Here is a 20,389-nt window from a genome sequence, read left to right on the forward strand (position 1 = left end):
ACCTTAATTGACCCAATGTGTTAGCCGGGTAGAAAACAACTTGAACCGCGCAATCAGAAATTGATTCGATTCTGGAACTTTTAAGCGATGTTTTTCAAATTTCTGACAACCGTATTGATGATGATGATGATGAACTTTACTTATACACGGTAAAGTTTAAAGCTTCTATTTTGTGGGTTTGTAGGGCCGTGTACAACGAAAAACTTAAAAAGACACGTAAAACGATGAATCTTAATTTGGAACTTAATTTCGCAAAAAATGGAGCGTATATATTTGGGACTTAATTTTCACGATTTGTCCAAAAAGTACGTTAAAAGCATTAAAACTACGTTAAAACCAAACATTATGTCTAGACATAATGTTATTTATGTCGATGCATGTTCATTTGGTAACCCGTTGGGAGGTTCCGTACCGGGTACAAAGTTTAACCAATAACATTTTAAGGCGGTGTTTGCTATGTAAAAGCAGAAACAATCGCTTAATTCTTCCTTTTATTCCTCGCCATTGAAGTGTCGAGAGCTCTAGAAAATATTTCCCTCCGCCACCCCTTTTCGCCTACCAACGGGTTTTTCTCTGTTATCAGCCGTTTTTTCGAATGGTTATTTATTTCTGTTTGTTTTATTGTTGTGTTGCGTTTTTTGGCGCCCCACGTTTACATTTTCGTATAATCTGTTCAGATCTTCTATATGTTGTTATGACTTAGAGATGATTGATTTAATAAAACTGCCACATGCGTGGCCAATTTTCTCCAAGTCATGTGTATTGTTGAGTTTTAACCTTCTCAACCCTTCGAAGTATCTTATTCAAGCAAAGCTCGCGTCAAAGGTCGTTTTTCCTAGGAACATGTATCGATATAAAAAACGTTAAAAATAAATTAGCACAACAGCACATCATCAAACCTGCCTCTACATATAACCAATACGATATTTTAAATCTGCAGAGACCTTTCTTACAACAAAATTAAATACTTGCCAAAGGACTTGTTCTGTTGTACAAAATGGTTAAAATTTATGTAAGTACTTAGAGAGCAGTGGATTTTGAAGCTTTTTCCTGGGGACTAGTTTGATAAAGACAATCATATATGATTTTCAGGAATATATAATTTTTTTAAAAATTAACAACAAAACTTTATTGAGTACTTTTCATACAAACTTGAATCTTAGGTGTATCTGATTAAAAAGAAAATAGGAATATATAATGAATAGGAATATATAATAATAATAATAATAATAATAATAATAATAATAATAATTTATTTATAGAGCGCTATTTCTATTTCTATCCAATAGCGCATTACAAGTTATTTAGAATCTAAAAGTACATCTCTTTATTAAAAATGTTACAATTTGTATATAGTAAAAGATAAAAGATCAATAAAAGAATGAAAAGACTAGCTAATTCGCCTAAGTTTGCTGTAAAAATACACTAAATCATAAAAATATCTAACTTAAAGCGTCCCTAAAAAGATATTTTTTTAGTTGCGCTTAAACTCTGAAATGTCATTCCAAGATTGAATATCTAAAGACCGCTGGGCAGTCTAAAAGTCGTTACCCTCGTATGATACTGTTCTTAAAGGAGAAGTTCACTCCAGAATGGCCACTTATTTTCTTTATGCCAATTAAACGTTTACACAAAGATATGATATTCACCAAAATTTTAGCGTCCAACGTTCGCTATAACCCTACGAAATCTTTCCCAAAACTCGACAACTGAACGCCGCCATCTTGGAGCTGGTAATGTATGCGTGACGACAAAGAGCTCAGCCTGAAGTTTGACCGGAAAATTTTAATAGTCGAAACTCCTTGTTTTTTGTATTTCTTGGAGCACTGTTTGAGAAAAATGGAGATGCACAAACAGGCATTTTGAAAAACAAAGCCACTACGAAAAAACAAGGAGTTTCGAGTATTTCAATTTTCGCGCCAAACTTCAGGCTGAGCTTTTTGACGTCACGCATACATTACCAGCTCCAAGATGGCGGCGTTCAGTTGTCGAGTTTTGGGAAAGATTTCGTAGGTTATAGCGCACGTTGGAAGCTGAAATTTTGGCGAATAACATATCTTTGTATAAACGTTTTATTGGCGTAAAGAAAATAAATGGCCATTCTGAAGTGAACTTCGTTTACTTGTGCTGTTGTTTCTTGCCTATACTTAAATTTTCAGTTTGCAGGAAGTTGTCATCATTATGTGTTTTACAAACGTAAGTTCTTCGTCCTCCGACTTTTAGATATCTAAACGCCAACCGACTGCAGTACATTCCATATCGAGCCTTCTATTATCTGCAAGACTATGAGATGATGATGTAAGTATAGCGCAGTAACTAGTTACAGTGAACGAAACTGTAAGTACCACATCACGACTGATTAGGGCAAACACATACGAGATGAACTTTTTCGGTTTTTGTAAACTTTGTTACGCTGTTATGGTAGATACTGTGATAATCTCTGTGCATTTTTCTGTCTGTTTGTCTGTCTTTATTGTCCCCGCCTTATCTCATGTTTATTGTCATAACCTGAAACTAACAATAGAAAAAAATCAAAATGGTTTTAAAAACATAAACAACTTCGACCAGAAGATAATTTTTAGCCAAAATAACTATATTTTGCCACCCAGATATACATGAAATTTCGCAATATTTCCAGTTTTGTCAGTATGAATTTTTATGTTTCTTATGACGTACTGTTAATAATCAGTTCTAGCAGAATGATCGTTTTGAATAATTTGTTATCAATGTCATGCCATATAAATCGTCACTTTTGACTTAGATGAGCTCATATAACATTTAAATGCCCGATTCATTACTGGTTTTGCTTTATCCACCATTCAAGAATGCTATCGGATAATCCTATACAGACAATTGAACCGGAAGCATTTAAACTTGGAAAGAGTTCAAGCATGTAAGTTTTCTTCGTTGTTTTGTTGAATGAACGTTAGTTAAGTGGAAGCTACTTTTTGGATAAAAGACCCATTTTGAATTTAATTACTCATAAGTTTCGTGAATAGTTATTGATTTTGGCAATGTTGGCAATAAAGGTTCGAATAGCTATTTACCACACATTGCTCTTACTGCTGGGTTCGTAGAGGACGACTTATTATGAAAAAGTTAACTTATAAGAATACTGGTCTTTAATTATATTCTTAAATATTGTGACATTGTTTCCATGGCTAATATTTCTCTTATTCCTGACAGATATTTGCTGCGTACGATGTTGAAGATATTGAACCTTGAGTCATTTTTAGGCCTTGGTGGTTTAGATTCTAAACTGTGATGTATCTCATTTATACTAATCTACGTGCGTATTGACTAAGTATTAACCTATGAAAATGAAACTTGGCTGATGTACACTGCAGTCAAACATGTATATTTTAGTGGTGATGGTGTCGATTATGACGTCATATCGCACGAAAATGATGAGAGACGCAACTACTTTCTGAGCAATTAATTTTTAAAATACTAAGCATTTATTGAAATTTTTATTTCTTCTAGGGTTATAAAGAATAGGACGATTGGAATGCTGAAATATCACTCTCGCCGCCGGAACTGCATAATATATCTGTCAGTACATTAATCCTACGTTACTTGATGTACAATGTATGCTGTATATATAGGCACAAAAAGATACGTCAAGGTTGGATTGTACTTAAAATGACGTTTAAATAATGTTGTGCACGCCACAGAGTTGTTTCCGTTAAACAGGGGATAAGGAAGTATTATAGATACAGTTAACCTTTGTGAAAGATGTAATTTTCTGTTTTGTGGGACAAAGAATAAAATTGCATTGTTTGATGGATCATGAGTGAAGCAAATTCAAGGGATACGACCTTTGGTGCGAGTTATCAGGGGGTTCAAGAAATCGGCATTTTACTGTAGTTTTGCTTTTGTTCCTTAAAATTTATTCTCTCAAGCTATTTCACTTGATAAAAAGAAACATTGATCTCGTATAAAAATATATGTCTATTGACGATATTGTGCAGGCCATGGAGATTTTTTTACCATCTACAGTAAACAGAATTGTAATACGAGTTATTTTGTTTCTTTTGGAAACAAAAATTGCTCTTTTCTAGTAATCCTCTTAATTCTGATGAGGAGGCTATCAAAGTCGAAAACCCCACATGGAAGACACATGTAGCCTATATTTCTGCACTCTTAGCTTCGGGATTCAGACGAATACCTGACAATCGGACAGATTATTATAAGTTTCTACCATGTCCCCTGGGAACTTTTGCCAACTTGTCCTCAAGAGGAACTGAAGGATGTATACAATGCCCGCCAGGTATGTTACATGATTATTCGCTGCAGGCTTCAGTAGCTTTGATCGTAGCTAAATAACAATGTCACGCAGTCTAGAAGAGAAAAGAGAAGTTTGGGACGCTGTTATAACGACTGCACATAAATATGTGCTGGTGCTGTATAGCCTTTTACTATTTTCGCTTCCTTTTACAGGAGGATTTTACTCGGACAATGTCGGCCACGTGGCCAAAAGCTGCAAGAAATGTCCAAATGGTTCTTTTGTACATTTTGATAAAGCTCCAGGAAAACAATCACAAGATTGCAAGTCTTGTCCTGAAGGTAAACTAAGTATACGTCAAGCTAAATGATTTTTTTTTTTAATTTGTATGATTAAAATGGCTGGGTTATTCTTAAGTGGGAACAAATACACCACCAAGTAGACTAACCTCACACGAAATTTATGTTTGATGGCAGTATAATTTGCTGCCACTGTGTATAAATCATTACCTCACGATCTTAAATTTTTACTTTTTTTAAATGTGTATTTCTCCCGATGTCTTTATAATTCACTTATGCTCTCATTTTTGTCTTTATATCTCAAAATTGTCAAATATAAATATATAAGGTTTATGACACCTTGCACTCCATTACATGGAAAAAAACTGAAAAAAAAATGGTTCAAGTTCATGTGCATGTGTCGGTATAATTCAAAATGCCTGCGTTTTGCCTCTCGACTTTTTAACAGAGACCAGAAAAAGGCTTCCCTTTTTTAGTTTTACATACTGATCCATAATCTCTCAGCGACATTCAATTAATCAAAAAATCTTAAAGCTCCTCTTTAAATTCTCAACAGGAACAGATACAGACTTTTTCGCTGGATACCGTGCTTGTACATGCTTGGAAGGTTTTTATCGAACTGACATGTTTGAGAAATGTCACAAATGTGGACAAGGTGGACTGAAATGCCAAGATGATTACGCCTCTTTGAAATCTGGTCATTGGTGGGAATGGCGGAATGAGACACACAAAGATCGCTACAGAAAGTATATTAGAAATCTCTTGACCTCTTCTCCAGCATTGGATGCTTTCTCGGTCCAATTCCCTTATCCGATACCAATCCCATACAAATGCCCAATAAAGGAGGCTTGCAAGGGTGGTTTAGATTCCCGATGTGAGAAAGGGTACGAGGGTCCATTTTGTGACGTTTGCAGTTCTGGATACTACAAGCAACTGAAAACATGCAAACAATGTCCATCAAGGAAGTGGATGGTGAGACAGTTGTCAATCATAGCGGCAGTATTATTGATAACCATTGCGCTACTGGTGTGGACGAGCAAAAGGAAAACGAAGAAGGACGAGGAACGTTCTCTAATGGACATGTGCTTTTCAAGACTTAAAATCGTCATTGGCTTTTATCAACTCACTCATGGTATACTGGAGGCTTTCTCGTACATAGAATGGCCAGACTCCCTTGAAGTTATCGGCAAATATTCAGAAATACTCCAGTTGAATGTGCTACAAATAGCGCCTGCTCACTGCCTTTCTTCGGGATTACACTTGGATGCCTTTGGGAACTTGTTTCTGATGATGGCAATAAATGCTGCTGTTACTGGCGTTTCTTGCGTCGTTTACGAGGTGCGTAAAGTTTTAATTTTAAGAAGCAAAAGCCTTAATGACGAGGAAAGGTCAAGAGAGATCTCGAAGACAAAAGAGCTCGTATACAGGAATTTATTTTTCTTCCTGTACGTGACGTACTTGAGTACATGTTCCAAGACAGCTAATGTCGTACCACTTGCTTGCCGGAAACTTTGCAGAGATGAAAATGAAGAGATGTGTCAAAAGTACCTGAGAGCAGATTACAGCGTTCTATGCCAAGGTAGGAAGTACAACGATTTGCTCATCGTGGCATACATTTCTGCCGCCTACATCTTTGCTCTGCCTGCTGCCTCATTCATAACCCTTTGGAGACAACGAAAAGTGATATCATCGCAAAGAGACGCCAAGACTCCTCAGGGTCAAGTTTCTAACATGGAGATGATCACAGCATTGCGTTTCCTCTTTGAGAACTATAAAGCAAAATCATGGTATTGGGAAATAGTTGAAATGTCCCGTAAAGTAATCCTTACATCCGGTCTGATTCTTGTGGGACAGGAAAGCAGGTCTTACATTGGTATGGCATGGGTCATCGCAGGAATGCATGGAATGCTTTTCTGCTGGATCTCTCCCATACAAGACGTGACTGAGAACAGACTGATGTCGGCATCCCTTGCTGTTACTGTTGTCAACTTGGGTATTGGAGCCGTGAGTAGAATTCCCGCAGAGAATTTACCAGCCTCAGCCGATCCGTACACGGAAAAAGTGTTATTCAAAATGTTGGTATTTGGAGCAAATGGTTTGGTGGTCGGTCTTCTTATTGGTAAACTGATACTTTTAATACTATAGTTTAATTAAGCTGCCACTCTTAGAAGCTCATTTCAAAATGGCACTTTTTTCTTTACGCCAACGAAAAGATAATACAAAGATATGTTCTTCAACAAAATGTGAGCTTCCAAAGAGTATTCAAACCCTATGGAATCCTTTTTTGAAGTAGTCCAAAAATCTTGGAGTAACTTAGCAGCCTGGCGATGTATGCGTGACGTCAAGGAGCTCAACTTTTACTATCTCTTGGAGCTCATTTTTTACAAAATGATGCTGCACAAACAGGCATTTCGAAAAACGAGGCAATACAAAATTAAAAATGTTTAAACTTGATGCCAAACTTCTGAGTGAGTTCTTTGACGTCACGTATACATCGCCAGGCTGCTAAGGTACTTCAAGATGGCGGCGGTCGGTTCTCGATTTTCGGACTACTTCAGACAACTGAGACAAGGATTTCATATGGCTTGAGTACTCTTTGGATTTGTTGGCGTAAAAAAAACATTTTAGAATGAACTACTCCTTTAATTTGAATACTCTCATCGCTCAACAACCTTTTATGTTTGTTCAAATTTTGCCCAGTTGATCTTTAGACACTTTAAATTGTTGATAGGCGTGCTATCTGATTTGGACAACATTTGCAATACTTGCAGCAGCAGAAGGAGAAGACTCGATCTTGATTTCCAAAAAGCTAACGTTAGGTTTTTCTTTGCTTTTAGTCCAATATGCAGTGTACTTTTATCGCTTCTTCAAGGAATGGCGTCAGAATCCACACTGGTCCTTTTCTTGTTGTCTTGCTTTGTTTCTCCCTCTCACCGATTTGCAAAGTGAACTACGTGAAATGGCTGGAAAGAATGTCCTTAAGCATGAATTACAAACTGGCAACTTTGAAATCCCAACAGTTCGTTCTACTGCAAAAGACAGCGAAGCAACTGAAGTCACTCTTGAGGAAGATGATAATACCGTAATAGAGGTTCATGTACACGAAGAGAATGGTATAGACACAGATTACAACAACACGAAATGTCATAAAGCGACACAAACAGAGCTGGGTACGTTTGCAAGTACTGGCATCGAAGTACGTGAGCCGGTGGACAAGCCTCAGGGGAAATATTTGTGAGTACATAGTGCACAAGCAAGTTACTACAAACTAAGACAAATCTTGTCGAGAAAACAAAGAAGGCGCGCACATTTTTCCTGTTTTCCAGAAATTTCTTAAATAATTCCTTCCCCTTCATTTAACGTTGTTTTGGAGGCCTGAGAATTTACTTTGCCTTATGATAGAGACAAAAAACACCATATAATTCAAGGGGCCAAGAGCCAAGTAATATGCACAACGAGGAAATAAGTCACTACAAGAAAGCGTTTCTTTAGCTAACAACTTGGCCTATCGAAAGAAAGAGTAATAACATAAGTATGTAACATATATCTTGTACGTAATAGTTTTCAAAAAATCTTGCTCTCCAGAGCGTATGAAAGAAGTTTGTAGACATTTTGTTGTACCACAAGGCGGATACAGCAGCGACTAACGTGGACATGAAGATATAGAGAAACAGGGGCGGGTCCAGGATTTTTCTTAGGAGGGGGTGCACCAGTAACACATATTTTTTTTTTGGAAAAATACCAGACCGCAGGTCATCGCAGTAAGGATTATCTCTTAACAGGTGTCAGCCCTCGACTTGACTGCCAACTGTTCAAACGGGAATTGCAATATGTATCAGTGAAGGAGAAAACAGTAACACAGGCAATGGAGCAGGATAGCAAGTGACCGACTACTCCACTGACAGGCTTTTAATTACAAAAGCAGAGCTTTAATAATGGACGCTTGTACTATATGCAAACGCTTCACTAGATTTAGTTTCTCTTTTATTAGCTTTTGTCTTACTTCGCTCAAAATTTTAGTGTATTACCCGGGGGTTTGAGATATGTCCAGAAATGCACGCAATGACGAAAATGACGAATTTGGCGAAATTTCGCCAAAGTCTAAGATTTGAGCGAACGAGCTCGAGAGGGAGGGTACCACGAGAATTTGGCGAAATTTCGCCAAAGTCTAAGATTTGAGGGAACGAGCTCGAGAGGAGGGGTACCACGAAAGCGGCGAATTCGACGAAAAGGACGAAAATGACGAATTTGGCGAAATTTCGCCAAAGTCAAAGATTTGAGCGAACTAGCTCGAGAGGAGGGGTACCACGAAAGCGGCGAATTCGACGAAAACGACGAATTCGACGAAAATGACGAATTTGGCGAAATTTCGCCAAAGTCTAAGATTTGAGCGAACGAGCTCGAGAGGAGGGGTACCACGAAAGCGGCGAATTCGACGAAAACGACGAATTCGACGAAAATGACGAATTTGGCGAAATTTCGCCTAAGTCAAAGATTTGAGCGAACTAGCTCGAGAGGAGGGGTACCACGAAAGCGGCGAATTTGACGAAAACGACGAATTCGACGAAAATGACGAATTTGGCGAAATTTCGCCAAAGTCTAAGATTTGAGGGAACGAGCTCGAGGGGAGGGGTACCACGAAAGCGGCGAATTCGACGAAAACGACGAAAATGACGAATTTGGCGAAATTTCGCCAAAGTCAAAGATTTGAGCGAACGAGCTCAAGAGGAGGGGTACCACGAAAGCGGCGAATTCGACGAAAACGACGAATTCGACGAAAATGACGAATTTGGCGAAATTTCGCCAAAGTGTAAGATTTGAGGGAACGAGCTCGAGAGGAGGGGTACCACGAAAGCGGCGAATTCGACGAAAACGACGAATTCGACGAAAATGACGAATTTGGCGAAATTTCGCCAAAGTCTAAGATTTGAGGGAACGAGCTCGAGAGGAGGGGTACCACGAAAGCGGCGAATTCGACGAAAACGACGAATTCTACGAAAATGACGAATTTGGCGAAATTTCGCCTAAGTCAAAGATTTGAGCGAACTAGCTCGAGAGGAGGGGTACCACGAAAGCGGCGAATTCGACGAAAACGACGAATTCGACGAAAATGACGAATTTGGCGAAATTTCGCCAAAGTCTAAGATTTGAGCGAACGAGCTCAAGAGGAGGGGTACCACGAAAGCGGCGAATTCGACGAAAACGACGAATTCGACGAAAATGACGAATTTGGCGAAATTTCGCCAAAGTCTAAGATTTGAGGGAACGAGCTCGAGAGGAGGGGTACCACGAAAGCGGCGAATTCGACGAAAACGACGAATTCTACGAAAATGACGAATTTGGCGAAATTTTGCCTAAGTCAAAGATTTGAGCGAACTAGCTCGAGAGGAGGGGTACCACGAAAGCGGCGAATTCGACGAAAACGACGAATTCGACGAAAATGACGAATTTGGCGAAATTTCGCCAAACTCTAAGATTTGAGCGAACGAGCTCAAGAGGAGGGGTACCACGAAAGCGGCGAATTCGACGAAATTGACGAATTCGATGAAGATGACGAATTTGGCGAAATTTCGCCAAAGTCTAAGATTTGAGGGAACGAGCTCGAGAGGAGGGGTACCACGAAAGCGGCGAATTCGACGAAAAGGACGAAAATGACGAATTTGGCGAAATTTCGCCAAAGTCTAAGATTTGAGGGAACGAGCTCGAGAGGAGGGGTACCACGAAAGCGGCGAATTCGACGAAAACGACGAATTCGACGAAAATGACGAATTTGGCGAAATTTCGCCAAAGTCTAAGATTTGAGCGAACGAGCTCAAGAGGAGGGGTACCACGAAAGCGGCGAATTCGACGAAAACGACGAATTCGACGAAAATGACGAATTTGGCGAAATTTCGCCAAAGTCTAAGATTTGAGGGAACGAGCTCGAGAGGAGGGGTACCACGAAAGTGGCGAATTCGACGAAAACGACGAATTCGACGAAAATGACGAATTTGGCGAAATTTCGCCAAAGTCTAAGATTTGAGGGAACGAGCTCGAGAGGAGGGGTACCACGAAAGCGGCGAATTCGACGAAAACGACGAATTCTACGAAAATGACGAATTTGGCGAAATTTCGCCTAAGTCAAAGATTTGAGCGAACTAGCTCGAGAGGAGGGGTACCACGAAAGCGGCGAATTCGACGAAAACGACGAATTCGACGAAAATGACGAATTTGGCGAAATTTCGCCAAAGTCTAAGATTTGAGCGAACGAGCTCAAGAGGAGGGGTACCACGAAAGCGGCGAATTCGACGAAAACGACGAATTCGACGAAAATGACGAATTTGGCGAAATTTCGCCAAAGTCTAAGATTTGAGGGAACGAGCTCGAGAGGAGGGGTACCACGAAAGTGGCGAATTCGACGAAAACGACGAATTCGACGAAAATGACGAATTTGGCGAAATTTCGCCAAAGTCTAAGATTTGAGGGAACGAGCTCGAGAGGAGGGGTACCACGAAAGCGGCGAATTCGACGAAAACGACGAATTCTACGAAAATGACGAATTTGGCGAAATTTCGCCTAAGTCAAAGATTTGAGCGAACTAGCTCGAGAGGAGGGGTACCACGAAAGCGGCGAATTCGACGAAAACGACGAATTCGACGAAAATGACGAATTTGGCGAAATTTCGCCAAAGTCTAAGATTTGAGCGAACGAGCTCAAGAGGAGGGGTACCACGAAAGCGGCGAATTCGACGAAAACGACGAATTCGACGAAAATGACGAATTTGGCGAAATTTCGCCAAAGTCTAAGATTTGAGGGAACGAGCTCGAGAGGAGGGGTACCACGAAAGCGGCGAATTCGACGAAAACGACGAATTCTACGAAAATGACGAATTTGGCGAAATTTCGCCTAAGTCAAAGATTTGAGCGAACTAGCTCGAGAGGAGGGGTACCACGAAAGCGGCGAATTCGACGAAAACGACGAATTCGACGAAAATGACGAATTTGGCGAAATTTCGCCAAAGTCTAAGATTTGAGCGAACGAGCTCGAGAGGAGGGGTACCACGAAAGCGGCGAATTCGACGTTAACGACGAATTCTACGAAAATGACGAATTTGGCGAAATTTCGCCTAAGTCAAAGATTTGAGCGAACTAGCTCGAGAGGAGGGGTACCACGAAAGCGGCGAATTCGACGAAAACGACGAATTCGACGAAAATGACGAATTTGGCGAGATTTCGCCAAAGTCTAAGATTTGAGCGAACGAGCTCAAAAGGAGGGGTACCACGAAAGCGGCGAATTCGACGAAAACGACGAAAATGACGAATTTGGCGAAATTTCGCCAAAGTCTAAGATTTGAGGGAACGAGCTCGAGAGGAGGGGTACCACGAAAGCGGCGAATTCGACGAAAACGACGAATTCGACGAAAATGACGAATTTGGCGAAATTTTGCCAAAGTCTAAGATTTGAGGGAACGAGCTCGAGAGGAGGGGTACCACGAAAGCAGCGAATTCAACGAAAACGACGAAAATGACGAATTTGGCGAAATTTCGCCAAAGTCTAAGATTTGAGCGAACGAGCTCGAGAGGAGGGGTACCACGAAAGCGGCAAATTCAACGAAAACGACGAATTCAACGAAATTTCACCGAAGTCGAAGATTTGAGCGAACAAGCTCGAGAGGAGGGGTACCACGAAAGCGCCGAATTCGACGAAAACGATGAATTCGACGAAAGTAAGGATTTTGGCAAAGTTTTGCCAAAGTCGAAGATTTGTATAAACCGCAATGACATGATTATTAGCCAACAAGTTTATAGCATGAGTTGGCATAGTAAAACAATATAATAACGAAAAGGAAACTCACATGCCTACCGGTAAGTGTTCTTATGGATTTTGTCATTTCCATCTGCAGGTAACATAGTGTCTTGTAAAATTTTTCTATCTTGTTACTAATATTCTTATACTTGGAGGAGTAGAATTATTGAAGCCATCACTGAAGTCAATCCACTGACTGATGTGCCACAGGTTGTTGATGTGAAACTATTAAAAGTGAGTCCATCACACTTATAGGTTTTATCACACTCCTGACAGTTGTGAATTGAGTGGATGTACTCAATCTATATACAGGTGGCTCTTCAAGCTTTCTTTGTCCAACTGCGAAGAAATTTGCTGGCGTATTAATGCAGAATTTAGTCTTATTTTAAGAAGAAGAAATTCTGAATTCGCAACAGAGAACGCAGTGAAAGCTCGAGTTTCCTTGATGTAGTGTTATTTCCAGACTTTGCGTTTCACGTTAATAGTTGTTTGAACTGCATGAAGCTCACATCAATTGTGGTACTGGGAAGAACGGGTATATGTGTTTCACTCTGTGTGAAAACCAAAAAGCTTGGAATGTGCCACACCAAGTCTCCACTTACTTGAGAAATTAATCATTGTTCTTGAAAACACAACAATAATTAATGCCGCCATCTTGGAGGCAATTAGCTTACATGACGTACCTACCCATGGCGTAAGGGAAACCGCTGTGTGACACACATTGTAATCTCAGATTGCTCAGACTACGATCTTTATAAACAGCGGATTTTTTCTATAACACAAAATACGTCATGTAAGCTTTCTAATTCCAAGATGGCGGCAAACCATCGATTTCTTGGCGATTTCTGGGAGTGTAATGGCCCTGGACTTTACTGGATTCCTTCGTTCTACACGCCTTCTTTTGGAAAGGTTAAAAGCAGTAAAACAAAAGGAAAAGGGTGATTCTTTCGTACAGTCAACTGCAGCCTTGTTACAATTCCATCACAAACACAATCTGGAATTCCCTAGAGCTACATTATATCAATGACACTCTGCTCAGGACAGCAGGAAAGGCTGCATGGATACGAAAGATTCCTTGTACTTTCTTCTCCATGTTTACCTGACCATGTTTGAAGAACGAGACATACATACATGTACTTTTTTTAGCTGTTTACTTGTCCAATGTGTCAACATGTCAAGCCTGTGCAACTGGCATTCCTGATTTCGATAGAGCTTCAGTATATCAACGTCTCCTACGACAGCAGGAAATTCTGCATGGATAGGAAAGATGCCTAAACCAAATGAGGTTAATTGTTTTCATTGGAACATATATCTCATGAAGTTGGTAATATTGCATAATTGAGTTGATTCTCATACAAATATGCAAATAGAATAACAGACCACAACAAAATTGTTGTTGTAATGTTTTAACCTGTGTCATGTCTAAAGAACGAGGGATTCATGTATGTATGCACATTTCCAGTTGTTGAGTTAAATGACATAACTTTGCTGGCTTGACAAAATTTCGTCGATTTCGTTATTTTCGTCAAATTCGTCAGCACTGCATGTTGTTGTAATGTTTTAACCAGTGTCATGTCTAAAGAACGAGTCATTCATGTATGTATGCACATTTCCAGTTGTTCAGTTAAATGACATAACTTTGCTGGCTTGACGAATTTGACGAAATTTCGTCAATTTCGTCAAATTCGTCAAATTCGTCATTTTCGCCAATTTCGTCATTTTCGTCAAATTCGTCAGCACTGCATGGGTGGAGTTAAATGATATAACTTTGCTGGCTTGACGAATTTGACGAAATTTTGTCGAATTCGTCATTTTCGCCAATTTCGTCAAATTCGTCAGCACTGCATGGGTTGAGTTAAATGACATAACTTTGCTGGCTTGACAAAATTTCGTCGATTTCGTTATTTTCGTCAAATTCGTCAGCACTGCATGTTGTTGTAATGTTTTAACCAGTGTCATGTCTAAAGAACGAGTCATTCATGTATGTATGCACATTTCCAGTTGTTCAGTTAAATGACATAACTTTGCTGGCTTGACGAATTTGACGAAATTTCGTCAAATTCGTCAAATTCGTCATTTTCGCCAATTTCGTCATTTTCGTCAAATTCGTCAGCACTGCATGGGTGGAGTTAAATGATATAACTTTGCTGGCTTGACGAATTTGACGAAATTTTGTCGAATTCGTCATTTTCGCCAATTTCGTCAAATTCGTCAGCACTGCATGGGTTGAGTTAAATGACATAACTTTGCTGGCTTGACGAATTTGACGAAATTTCGTCGAATTCGTCATTTTCGCCAATTTCGTCAAATTCGTCAGCACTGCATGGGTTGAGTTAAATGACATAACTTTGCTGGCTTGACGAATTTGACGAAATTTCGTCGAATTCGTCATTTTCGTCAATTTCGTCAAATTCGTCAGCACTGCATGGGTTGAGTTAAATGACATAACTTTGCTGGCTTGACGAATTTGACGAAATTTCGTCGAATTCGTCATTTTCGCCAATTTCGTCAATTTTGTCAAATTCGTCAGCACTGCATGGGTTGAGTTAAATGACATAACTTTGCTGGCTTGACGAATTTGACGAAATTTCGTCAAATTCGTCATTTTCGCCAATTTCGTCAATTTCGTCAAATTCGTCAGCACTGCATGGGTTGAGTTAAATGACATAACTTTGCTGGCTTGACGAATTTGACGAAATTTCGTCAAATGACGAATTTGACGAAATTTCGTCAATTTCGTCATTTTCGTCGTTGCGTGCATTTCTGGACATAAGTGGGGGGTTTCTCCAGCTATATAAGGTGTTTTGGTATGTGACACCCTTACAGGATAGTGTTTGAGCAGTTTTGGTCTGAAAATAGGTCATAAATTTTGTCATTTTGGTTCGAAGATGGGTCATGCATTTTGCCTTTTTACCGAATGGTAATGAGGTTATGTTATGGGCCGCATTTTCTCACTCGAACACTCACTCACTCGATTCTGATATCAAACCGCAATTAATTTAGCATTAAAACGAGAAACGTGCTGACAGAAAGGTCCTTTAAACGCATTCAGCACATGTCAATCAAATCTCAACCTCGTTCCAGGGTCTCTCTCTTTCAGGGAACTAAATTGAATTTCACAAAACAAATCGAAAGAGGATCACTTCCACTTATCCTCTGGTGATAAAAGAGAAAAGAATTCGCTCAACGAAGCCTCAGAGCATAGGCTATCAATTACCCATTCACGTAAGAAAACATTCAAAGACGCGTTTTAGTAAACACAACATTCATGCACGTTTTTTTTTCGCGTCACATCATCTTCGTGTCACGTCATCCGTTCTTCATCTTTTTGAGTCGTGCAGAAACGCGCATCTTTCTCTCAAATTTTAATGGCTGCTTAAAATAACGCTATACGTGCTGGCAGAAAAGTAAACATATTCACAAAACAAATTTACTTAATGCTAAAAAGGATCAAAGGTTACACTTAAATATTTTTTGTGATAAAATAGAATTCGCGCTACGAAGCCTGAGAGCACGAACCATCAATGACGCAATTCCCATGGAAATTCACAGGGAAATAAAGTGAGATTGTGTTACATTATTGAACGCTTATTTGAAGAAAAAAACTATCAATGACCCATTCACGCAAGAAAACATTCGAAGGCAAATTAAGTGAGATTGTGACATTACTGATAGCACCAATGAACTACATATAGTTACGCTTAAAAACTGTTAAAATTATTACGCTCGCCTTGTGACGTGTTTTAGTCAACACAACATCCACGGCACGTTTTTGTTTCGCGTCACGTCACCTCGTGTCACGTCATCCGTTTTTCATCTTTTTGACTCGAGCAGATACACGAAGTGCTCGGGCGTATCTTTTCTCTCAATTTTTTTTCGCTGCTCAAAAATAACGCTATACGTGCTGACAGAAAAGTAAACATATTCATAAAACAAATTTACTTAATGCTTAAAAGGATCAAAGGTAATACACTAACCGGTAAATATTTTGGTTGTGAAAACTGAATAGCGCTACGACCCCTGAAAGCACGAGCCATCAATGTCGCAACTCACGTGGAAAAATAAAGCAAAGTGAGATTGCTTTACTTTATTGGACACTTATTTAGAAAAAATGCGGAGGTCGGCACTTCATCCATCGAATTACCATGAGGTTGCTCGAAGAGCCTTTGATTTGGTCTGAATTTGGGTATGGTTTCACTTTCGGGTCTTAAGTTGGGAATCGTCTTTAGGGAACCACAAGTGCGTATTTACATACTAATGAAAAAGTAAAAGATCGAGGTAACACAAAATTTATCATTCGATACGGTAAAGCAATAATTTTCACTTTAGATACGCAAGATGGCCAGGTATGAAAAACGGGTATGGAAAATGACATATTTTTAGTCTAAAATGGGTCAAGGTTGGTGACCCGGCGGAACAATCCCACCAAAAGTTATAAGGAGAAGCCCCTCTCATAGAAGTTTTAGTAGTGGATTATAGCTTAACGCTTCGCTCAGTCAAACTCTATATATTATTAATCAAACTCTTTATATATTATTATGTCCTTAGTCAAAGTTTTGTAGACCTCAAGACATTTTAAGTAAAATACAATTAAGTTACTTAAGTCTGCGTGTATGTAGTATGTAAGTATCTAGGTTATTTCCGCCAAACAATGGCCAGTTGAATTTTTGCATTATACTGAAAAACTTTTTAATCGGGCGGGGCCTGGGCCCGATTCATAATCTGCACGGAATTTTTTTTTTGTCGGTAAATCGATCCAGACCCACGCGGCCTAGCCGGCTCTTCTGTCACGGTCACGCAAGATTTAATATTTAATAGCGATCAGCCGATCACTCGCGTTTAACATGAACACTCTGCTCTCTAGATCTGAAATGTATAATTTTGTTTCATTCCATATTTTACAAGAAGAGAGGGCTGAATATATCACATAGCGAAAACAAAGACCGCTTGGACATGTCCAAGCTATTTAAAACTACCACTACATCAGACCCATGTCACGCGATCTCTCGCTTGTAGCTATAAATAATCATTCACCTATTTTCTGTTTGAATACTCTGCGCTCTGTTTGTGTGAAATATTTATTGTTGTGTTACTCAAGCGTTTGGCTCGGAGCGAGTACAAGTCTAACAATTTACCCGGAATGTGTTAAATATTGTAAAACGACGACTTATTTTCTGGATATCCCAATTTTTGTTTTGAGTTTACGGTATTTTGAGAATCGAAACGTTATCGAAACGTAAGTTGCAAGCTCAGCAAGAATGTGTCAAAGCACGGGATACACGTCATCGCGCCAGGGGAATTACCAAAAGCTTGTCGGAAGACGCTAAACGGAGAAACACAACGGGATGGCCTTAGTCTACTTTTTATTTTGGCGTGATTTGGCTTTCTTTTAAATGAACTGGTTTGGGTTTATTTTATTGAACATTCGGAACAAAAGAAATATTTGCATGCGTAAGCAGGCATTTTTCCGGCTAGGGATGTGGTTTTAAAAAGCAAAAGATGACGTGGTAAAGGAAATTCATGTCACGTTCACTCCGTGACTAACGCAAACACGACTTGTGTGTTTCTCGAGTGACTGCTTTTCTAAAGATTTTACTGTGCAGCGCCGTGCCTTTAAGCCAAAGCACTGAAAGAGGTCAGGTGGTCAAACATTACCCGCACGATTATAAACTGCTTGCAGTTCTTGTTACCTCTTAATAACAATAAGGTTCCCTGCTCTGCATTTAAAAAAGCAGTAATTTTTGGGGCTTTATCGATTATAAAAAACGCAGTCAATCATAATTTATGTATTCATTCCAGGTCGTATTTACTCTTTTGCAGGCTGTAATGAAATAGGTTGGCATTTTAGATGATTTTTCTGTAAATTGCAGCAGCAGTAATAAACATGTAAAATATCTGTACGTTGTCTTTTGAACCTTTTCTTGGAACGAAGTGTCAGAGCCGATTTCTTACGTTTTTATCCCTTTTCAGTTGCTGTTTCATGGCTCTCACGTTCACAGGGGACCAGTCATTAGTTGCAGCATTGGTAGAAGGAGGGTTGTCGTAGAATTTGTGAAAACGGGGAGCAGGGATGGTGCACTGGTGAGAGCGCTCAACTCCCACCACTGTGGGCCGGGTTCGATTTCCAGACCCGGAGTCAAGGGTAGAGTTTGTTGTTGGTTCTCGTCCTTGCTCCGAGGGTTCTCCAGTTTTCCTCCCTCCACAAAACCAACACTTCTAAATTCTAATTCGATTCGGACTACGCGGCCCACAGGCTTCTAGCTTTAAAGACAACCGTGTATAAATAAAGGTAATTTATGTATTTATTTATTAAATCAATTCACATTAACTGATCCCATTCAAATAACTGCGGATTTTCTCTACACCATCGATGAACATTTTATCCACAAACCCCCCGCCACCCAACCCCGACATTTTTTCCTTTTTGTATATATGTTGTGGTGCAACTTTACCCTTGGTGTAATTTGGTATTTTTCTTTGTTTTCCAGAGCACCGTTTTGAAAAGTTTCACCTGTTCCAATTCGTACATGTGTTGGCTTCGTAGCATAGTAGTTTTCACCTTCGGCTTAATTAGCTTTTCTTTAAAAAAGTTACACGATATAAAATGGCACTGTTGCCTTGTAATTATTTGATTGATAATGATGCGACTTAACATCAAAATAGGTTTAAATACAGAGTAATTGTAGTCAGGAGTTGACATTGTTGAATTGTGTAGAATTGGTTGCAACTGATCCTTGTTTTGGTGATCGATAAAAAAAAAAACGATCACCAAACAAACGGGTCATTGGGCACCAATTTTGCACTTTTCAACAACATCGAAATATGTAAGCATATTTCTATTTTGGATGTTAATCAAATTTGATTACTTTAAAATATGTTGTTATGATGTACTATCCAATCAAGGGAGAGTAGCAACACCCCTAGTAGCTTCATGCCATCAAGCTCCTCAGATCATTTAGCCTCCCACGCAGTCGTTCTTAGGGGCGATCGTGTTTCACGATCGCCCCTAAGAACGACTGCGTGGGAGGCTACAGATCATAAGGATTGGAGTTGCCTTCACCTTTACCTAGAAACCCAGGGGGGTACTCCGGCTTGTAAATGACGGGGATGATCGAATGGAGGCAAATCTCAGGACCCAAAAAAATCCCTAAGTCTTCCAACATTACCCAAAAAAATCCCTGAACCAAAAATAACCCCCCAAAAAATCCCTTGTCAAATTACCCCTAAATTGCTAGGAGGTGCAAAAACATAACACAAAGAACGCTCGTTTTGTTTATTCATCATACCATAAATACGCCAAGGCCGCGCCAAGGCACTTTAGTTCGTTTTTAATACCCAAAAAATCCCCTATCTAAATCAAGACACCCCAAAAAATACTTGCCAAATTTTCCAACCCAAAAAAATCCCGGAATCGAAAATTTCTAACCCAAAAAAATCCTTCGATCATCCCCGTCACTAACAAGCCAGAGTACCCCCCCCCCCCCCCTGGGCCTAGAAATAGCCAACTTTGCCTTATTGGAAAACTTAAAGGTTGATACCTTCAAGGTAGAATTGCATCAGACATAAGAAAACTTGAGGACCCAGGGTAAGGCCTGATGTGAGATTGACGCTTGATATTCCAGTTTGGGATAGCAACTCCTTAATTATGATCACGTCCAATACCTCTATTCGTTAGCCTACATTAATGGTACTTTCGTATCTTAGAACCATACACGTGGACGAAGACGTCTAGCGACAGTACAGCTCCCAGATATCTCCATCAGTTAAACTCGACTTTCCAGCTAGATCATCACACCAACATCTCCCCGGCGGGCTTGACGAGAATGCCTTTCTTCCATTAACCCACACTGTCACATTACGGTAGATTCTTAGCTGGCCATTGTTGTTAAAATATCCCCACTGATTTATCTCTCCACTCGTACCGTTGTAACCCCACTTTTGGCAGTCCTTTGAAAGAGTCGAGTTGTCATCCGGGAGTCTGACAAAGGAGTCACACGCCTCTGCATGCTTTTTAGAACTTTTAAGAAAAAAGCTTAAAACTCTGTGGCCAGCTGAGTTATTTTTTGACATCACGTGGAAC

The 20,389-nt window shown here is 39.7% G+C and overlaps 2 protein-coding genes across 2 annotated transcripts in view; both read left to right on the forward strand.

Annotated features, from left to right (window-relative positions):
* LOC144644278 (uncharacterized) overlaps positions 1-8,556 on the forward strand; it is a 37,991-nt gene extending 29,435 nt beyond the window's left edge. The window contains exons 27-36 of the mRNA XM_078503729.1: positions 941-1,012; positions 2,224-2,298; positions 2,825-2,893; positions 3,187-3,261; positions 3,484-3,552; positions 4,062-4,270; positions 4,441-4,566; positions 5,081-6,643; positions 7,362-7,758; positions 8,307-8,556. Coding sequence (XP_078359855.1) covers positions 941-1,012; positions 2,224-2,298; positions 2,825-2,893; positions 3,187-3,261; positions 3,484-3,552; positions 4,062-4,270; positions 4,441-4,566; positions 5,081-6,643; positions 7,362-7,758; positions 8,307-8,325 — 2,674 coding nt within the window. The 3' untranslated portion in view covers positions 8,326-8,556. The remainder of the gene's footprint in view (positions 1-940; positions 1,013-2,223; positions 2,299-2,824; positions 2,894-3,186; positions 3,262-3,483; positions 3,553-4,061; positions 4,271-4,440; positions 4,567-5,080; positions 6,644-7,361; positions 7,759-8,306) is intronic.
* The window catches only part of LOC144644286 (CUB and peptidase domain-containing protein 1-like), a 66,446-nt gene extending 46,265 nt beyond the window's left edge, over positions 1-20,181 (forward strand). The window contains exon 4 of the mRNA XM_078503740.1: positions 20,014-20,181. The gene's annotated coding sequence lies outside the window, so the exon portion shown is untranslated. The remainder of the gene's footprint in view (positions 1-20,013) is intronic.
* The last annotated feature ends 208 nt before the right edge of the window (positions 20,182-20,389 follow it).

Source organism: Oculina patagonica, chromosome 2, assembly GCF_052425735.1.
Source record: "Oculina patagonica isolate OP01 chromosome 2, crgOcupat, whole genome shotgun sequence".
NCBI classification, from domain to species: domain Eukaryota; kingdom Metazoa; phylum Cnidaria; class Anthozoa; order Scleractinia; family Oculinidae; genus Oculina; species Oculina patagonica.